This window comes from Peromyscus maniculatus, chromosome 1 (assembly GCF_049852395.1).
Source record: "Peromyscus maniculatus bairdii isolate BWxNUB_F1_BW_parent chromosome 1, HU_Pman_BW_mat_3.1, whole genome shotgun sequence".
Lineage (NCBI taxonomy): Eukaryota > Metazoa > Chordata > Mammalia > Rodentia > Cricetidae > Peromyscus > Peromyscus maniculatus.
Window position 1 is genome coordinate 19,265,845 of NC_134852.1, and position 6,788 is coordinate 19,272,632.

The 6,788-nt window shown below is 39.1% G+C and overlaps 1 protein-coding gene across 1 annotated transcript; it reads right to left on the bottom strand.

The window, feature by feature from the left end:
- Positions 1-1,795: 1,795 nt before the first annotated feature.
- On the bottom strand, positions 1,796-5,427 carry LOC143274377 (zinc finger and SCAN domain containing protein 4D-like). The gene is made up of 3 exons (XM_076577421.1): positions 5,032-5,427; positions 2,575-2,734; positions 1,796-2,487 (listed from the first exon to the last, which is right to left on the bottom strand). The coding sequence occupies exons 1-3, from the start codon at positions 5,425-5,427 to the stop codon at positions 1,796-1,798; spliced, it is 1,248 nt and encodes a 415-aa protein (XP_076433536.1).
- Between the last annotated feature and the right edge of the window lie 1,361 nt (positions 5,428-6,788).

Here is a 6,788-nt window from a genome sequence, read left to right on the forward strand (position 1 = left end):
AATACTAAATGTGAGAGTTAATTCTGGTTGGTTAAAAATGGCTAATGATTAAACAGGTATGTGACTTGGAAATGTAAGCAAGCTTTAACTGTTTGTATGTATATATGTAACTTGGGTCCAACTGTATGTATGTGTGTAAGTAATTATTGCTTTAACAAAATATATATGTAACACCTCAGTACTTATGTCTTTTTCAGATGTTCAACAATAAGTTGCTAAAAAAATTTAAATAGATAACAACATAGGTTTAATAAATAAAATATTTGATAAATATTAAAGCTGCACATCAATGCTTTTATACACAGGAATATACCTTGCTCTGGAAGCTAAACTTTGGAATTTAAGATTTAGCCATGTAAAATGATAATAATTTTAGCCGGGCGGTGGTGGCGCACGCCTTTAATCCCAGCACTCGGGAGGCAGAGCCAGGTGGATCTCTGTGAGTTCGAGGCCAGCCTGGACTACCAAGTGAGTCCCAGGAAAGGCGCAAAGCTACACAGAGAAACCCTGTCTCGAAAAACCAAAAAAAAAAAAAAAAAAAAAAAAAAAAGAAAGATAATAATTTTAAAGACATAAAAGGATCATTGAAAACAGCTGAGATTTGCAAATATATGGCAGGACTAAAGGTCCAAAAAGAGTCTTGTTGCAATGGTGGACCTTAGCAGTTTTAAAAATTGCCAGTGTCAGGTGATGATCACCGAAAGCACCAGACATAATAAAATAAAACAGACAGGCTATGTATGTGCTGCCAAAGGTGGGGTCAAAGGACATCATCCAATCATCTAAGTAAAAGAAACAAAAAGATTACAAATAAGTCCCAAATATTGAACTTTGAGATTGTTTGTACTCATTTTGTTTTGGTTTCTTTACTGAACCTGTATTTGATGCTAAAAGAGATTCAACTTAAAAGCATTGTTTTTAATAGTCACTCATGAGTAATCAAGTTTCTTTTTAAATGTAGTCAGGGTAAATAAGTACTGATATAATATTACAGAGATAAGTTTACTAATTTACTCAGTCCCTTGCATAAGTTTTCAGGGTTGAGCTTGAAAAAAGTAATTAGAAACAAAGTTTGTCTATTCAGACATCTGAATGCCCCTCATACTTCAGAGATCTACAGAATATGGCACTTTTACTCTACATCAGTCCCTGTCACACCTGTGGGGGCACATTCTTGAATGTTAAGCAGTAATCGCTCATAGGATGGGAGATGGCTGAGAGGGCAATGCATTTACATTGCAAGCCTGAGACTTGGGATTGAAACTTTAACAGGGTACCAAAAGTCAGAGAGAATGGCAGGGCACAGACATGAACTTTCAGAGATAAAAGCTGCAGATCAGAGAATGTTTGGAATCTGTACTACCAGACAAACTTATGTACAAAGCTCCTAACAAGAAAAACACTGTCTCAAACAAGGCAAAAATAAAGAACTGACAATGCAGACCTCTATTGTCCACTCATGCTATGGAACTGAGGCAAAAAAAAGCAGACAAAAAGTAACACCATTCCAAGCACAGACCACACAAAATACACATGAGAGGCAATTGTATTACAATTCCATTTATTTATTTAATGTATATCAGGCAGAAATTATAAGCTATTTAAGGCCTTAGAAAAATATTACTGAACATAGAGGAGACTCATCTTCTTTATTGACACAGACAGATGGAAAAATTCAAAAGTTACAAGTCATGTCTTCAATGGTTACTTGCTGTTTAGAAGCTGCATGCTTCTTCATCTACACATGAAACAGGAAGCTGGAGCCCTACTGTCTTCTGGTGAGGAAGTACACAGTTCAGTCTGATTTGTGGCAATTCCTCCGGTGACGATGGTATGTGGATGACTGGCGGAAGCTACGGTTACACAGGGAGCAGGTGTAGGGCTTCTCTCCTGTGTGAATCCTCTCATGAGCTTTCAGATTTGTTTGATTGCTGAAAGACTTTCGACATGTACTACATTTGAAAGGTTTATTTCTCTGGTGTATGACCTTATGTACTCTCAGGTCTGAGTGAGTATAGAAGCCCTTATGGCACGTGTTACAGAAAAAAGACTTCTGCTTCTTGTGTATTCTCTGGTGGGCGGAAAGTCTACAGGGATATTTAAAGGTTCTGGGACATTCCTCACATTTGTATGTCTTTGGGACTCTGAGGCCTCTCTTTTGGAGACCCCCACGTGTGGAGCTTGCATCATGATTCTGGCAGTCTTCTGTCTGCTCTGGCATGGAGATAATCTCTGGGTTTACCTCCATAGGGACATCTTCAGAGGAAGTTCCTCCCTCAAAATCTTCCTGGTACCTCGAGGTGACTTGACTTGATCTGCTGTAATCCAGAGGATTTCCATCAGAAACACTTCTGTCTCTAGGATCATAAATCTGACCTTGTTGTGTAAGGGAAAGGGAGTCCATCTCATGTCCAGGACTGCTATCCCCACCATTTACATCACTAGTGCTCCAGGCATTGTTTTGGCCATATTCACAGTCTTCTTGTCCTATGTAAATAAGACAGTCTATGAAACTGTGCCCAAGAAAACATCCCTACACCACACCCTTCCTCCGTGCAGCTTCCTGACACTTACCTGTTGTCAATAACATGTCTTGGGAGATTGGCAAGGGTATCCTTGCACTATCTTGTATTGAACTTCTTGCTGATTGCTGCTCTTTCAGAAGGTTCATGGATTCTTTGTAGGACATGTTCTCAGAAAAGAGGGCTTCCTGCCCCTGCATGGAGACGTGAACCTGTAAACAAAGCCAGAGGACCATTGCCAATGAATCTGTGCATTTGAGGATGAGGGAAAACCTGCCCTCTAACTGATTGCATGGGATCACTGAACTGTGACTTAGGTCATTTGTCTATCCCTCATCTCTAATGGTGTTACTCTGTCATTCACAAGTTATATTCTCTAAAGTCCTTATTCACAATGTATTTGCAAGTGTTGAGTCACTGTTCCAATAGAAAAGTAAGGATGGGTTTATGCAATGTCTAGCCACAACATTTTCTTCACCTGCTCAATGCATTGAACAAGGAAAGGAATTCTTGTTCCAATCCAGAAAATAGAGAATTACTCCATCAAAAAAAGGCTTCTCATTGTTTTCCAGGACTGTCCCCATTCCACCCAGTCTAGGGCAACCATAATGAAATCGCTGGTTTACTAAGAAGACCCAAAGGCTAGGGAGGACATATCAGGTGGGAGGGACTCTGAAGATCGAGAAGACCCAAAGGAGCCTGGAAAAATTCTGACATAGACTTGCCTGTGGGTATTGCACCTCTGGGGCCTCTTCTGTTATTTTATGGGAGTTATCTGTTCTAATAATTTTTTTTCTGTTTAACAAAGAGTTGTATGGCTAGAGTTTCTCTGTATCTTCTTAATTCGTACCTCCTTATTTTTCCTCCTTCTCTTGCACCCAGGATCTATAGTTATTACTCAGGGCCCAGAACCCTTAACATTTCTCTATTCTTTGTCTGACAGATCGCTGCTATGCTAGAATCTCCTAATTCGGCCTTTGATTAGTAATAGTTAGTTCTTTCTGAAAATCTTTGGATGTCTAACATAACTTTGTAATTGATGTCCTTTTGGTGTCCTGGTGTCACATTGGCAATTGTAACTTTCTGCTTTCATGCCCATGACTCTGACATTTTCATTCCATATAGCTGAAGATTTCCCATCCCCCACTTCCAGCCAATAGTCTGTCAGTGGTCCCTATCTCTTAAAATGTCACTTCACTTTGCTGTGTGAGTGGGTTGTACTTCCAATATTTATATTTTTGGCTGCTAAATTTATCTGCGAACTCTAGATAAAAACCCTTGGTTGATGATGTCCCTAGTATCATAGCTATATTTGAAGGGGTATTGTTTTCTATTATTATGTCCTTAATACAACTCACATCTGACTGAAACACTTCTAACACATATATTGTCTCTACCTAAACATGTTGTCTCTGCAGTTAAGAACATGACAGCATTTTATTTGGAATTCAGTTTCAATCATGAAATGATCAGTTTAAAACAAAATCAAAGGAGTGAAATGTGGGGTAAAACAAACTGAAATAACAACAAGTGCATAGAGTAAAAATGTCAAATAAACATTAGGGTGTGGGGGTGGACAGCTTTAATCCAGTACCTGAAATGAGGGAAAGTATAATTCCTCTGAATCCTACTTAAGCCAGTTGAACAAAAGCAAGTCCCAAATTGAAAAAAAAAACCCTAACCAAGCAACCAAACAAACCAACTAATATCCAAATTTAAAAGTCTAATGTAATAAGAAGTTATTTCAACCATGACATTTAGAAATGTATGTATGGAGTGTTTGAAAAATGTCACCACCTTGACCATTTCTGAGAGTAACTGAGAATTATGCAAACCTAGACATTTAAAGAAGTTTCAATGTAATTACATCTAAATTAAGAATTTCAGTTCTAAAACTTTGAATTGCAGCACTATTATTCATCAGGGCTTTTCTTAGGGGTATGGCACTGTTCAATGTGCATTCAATAGCCATATTTCAGCATCAGAATCCATATTCTTCATTCCTGCACATTCAGTTTTATACATAGGAATTTAATGACATGTAGTAGACAATTTAGAAAACCATTAAGCCAATTAGATTCCCAGTATCCAAAGCCCAGTTCCTGGAATAACAGACTAGGTCTGAGAGCCAGCCCTTTAAGTGTGTACTGCAAGTCCAACTAAATACTCAAAATTACAATAAATCACCTACATAAATGAGCAGTCTTCCAATCCCAGGGTCTCTATTCTAAACCCTTACAAGCTTTGCTCAAATATCATCTCCCAGTCTCCCTATCACCATGTAAATATTTTAAATATAAATGTATCCATTAAAAGAGCCATGGCCTTCTTGTATTTTAAGCCCATTAAATTTATATCACATTTATAGTAGTAGATAATCTCCCATTGTAAATATTTTGTTGGAGTGGGACAGGCTCACATATAAAATAACTCCATCTTCTTACTTTTCCCCAAATATAAATGACTGTCTTGATTGCTAACTTAACCATCTCTCAACCAAGGTACTCACCATGCTAGGAGGCTTCAAGCACTCATCAGTCATACCCTCCATGAATCTCCACATGTTTCTGCCACTTGATTCCCACTTCTCTTTCAAGACAGACTGGTCCTTGTGGTGCCCAATTTTGAGAAACTGAGCCAAGACCACCTGATAAATCATCTCCTCCTTGCTATGCTTTTCTGGCTTCAACCAGGAGGTAAACGTCTCCAAGATTGCTTGCAGCTCCTGCTTTGCACGGGAACCATTGTCATTTGTGGGAAAGTTGATCTGAGCAATGGAAGGGTTACAGATATCTTCTTCCCACTGTAGAGAAGTATCCTGGGTTGGAATAAACTTCCTATTGTCTAATACCAGGCTACATTCTGGTGACTGGGGTTTCAAGGAGTTGCTGTGCTGTGAAGCCATTCTGTTGAGAATCCTCAAAAAATTCAACTGGTTCAGTCAAGTATCTGTCTTGTGACTTGAAGATCTGTTTAAGAAATTTGTGAATATGTTAAAGCTATAAGTTAAAACAGACATAATTAAATAATAACAACTAAGAGTCTTATCACAGATGGTTTCTATCTTATTGAGCATTTACTATTGCTGTGAAAGACACCATAACCACAGCAACTCTAAAAAAGGAAACATTTCATTTTGGTGTCTCACTTACAGTTCAGAGGTTCAGTCCCTCATTTTGAGGAGCATGCCCTCAGAAAGTCAGATTTGGTGCTGGAGCTGAGACTGATACATGGTACATCAACAGATACAATCTTACACATTGATTGATGCTTGAGGAAAAGACCTCAAATCCCACTCCAATAGTGACTCAATTACTCCAGTTGGTGTGGGCCACATTAAAGGTGTGCCCTCCACATCAAGGTCTGGATTCCAGGCAGGTTTCATTCAGTCTTCTTCAACAAGGCCACACCTCCTCATAGTGCCACTCCCTAGGAGTTATGGGTCCCAGATACATTCCAATAACCACAGTTCCATTATATCTTGACAGTAAATACTTAAACAGAGTCCTACACAATTTATTCTAAAGACCAGAACGAGAGATGTGAGTGTAACAGTACATGACTTATCAGAGAGAAACATCCTGGGTTGAGGATGGGAAGACCTGAAAGAAGAGAACAGCAAGGCATTCAGTAGCACAAGGCTGTCTGTTCCCTCCTTATCAAAGGGGAAGTTGTAGTTGCTGAACCTGAAGTATTAAGTTTCACCCTTGTCTCCCATTCTAAAGAGCCACAAAGCTAAACTTTCATAAGAAAAACTTTGAAACTGAATGACCAACAGCCTTCAACTCACAGGACAGCCAAGGCAAGTCTATAAAAAAAAGCATATTGCTATCCTTCAGAATTTTAATGGTTAAACCCTTGATCAGAAAGGTCCAAAGGACCACACTCCATCTGTGAGATCTCCCAAGATTGTGAAACAGCATCTCTCAAACCCCACAAATATTCACAAAACACACATACTAGGCAACAAAGAAGTCAAATGTTCCTATTCTACAGTTACTTACATCTACAGTGAACTTCTCCAGTGATTCCAGCAAGCACTAGGATCTAATGTGTCTCCAGGTCACTGCTCTTCTTCATCTGAGGTTCTCTTCAAGTTGTCTCCCTTTTATAGTGCCTGGCTTCAGTGATTCAATCTGAGAAGCCAATCATTTGATGAGATTGGACCACACCTCTTGTGTGTGGGTGTGGCAGTCAACACTTTAATCCTATTAATCACTGAGTACAGCAGGAGGGTCTCCAGTCCTAGAACAGCCTAGTAGCCTA

What these genes read in the sequence shown, in the direction of transcription:
- LOC143274377 (XM_076577421.1), bottom strand. Translation starts at nt 5,427, where the DNA reads ATGGCTTCACAGCACAGCAACTCCTTGAAACCCCAGTCACCAGAATGT. An exon ending in GCTTGAAGCCTCCTAGCATG is followed by an intron (nt 2,735 to 5,031) that starts GTGAGTACCTTG and finishes CTTTGTTTACAG; the next exon opens with GTTCACGTCTCCATGCAGGG. An exon ending in AGACATGTTATTGACAACAG is followed by an intron (nt 2,488 to 2,574) that starts GTAAGTGTCAGG and finishes TTATTTACATAG; the next exon opens with GACAAGAAGACTGTGAATAT.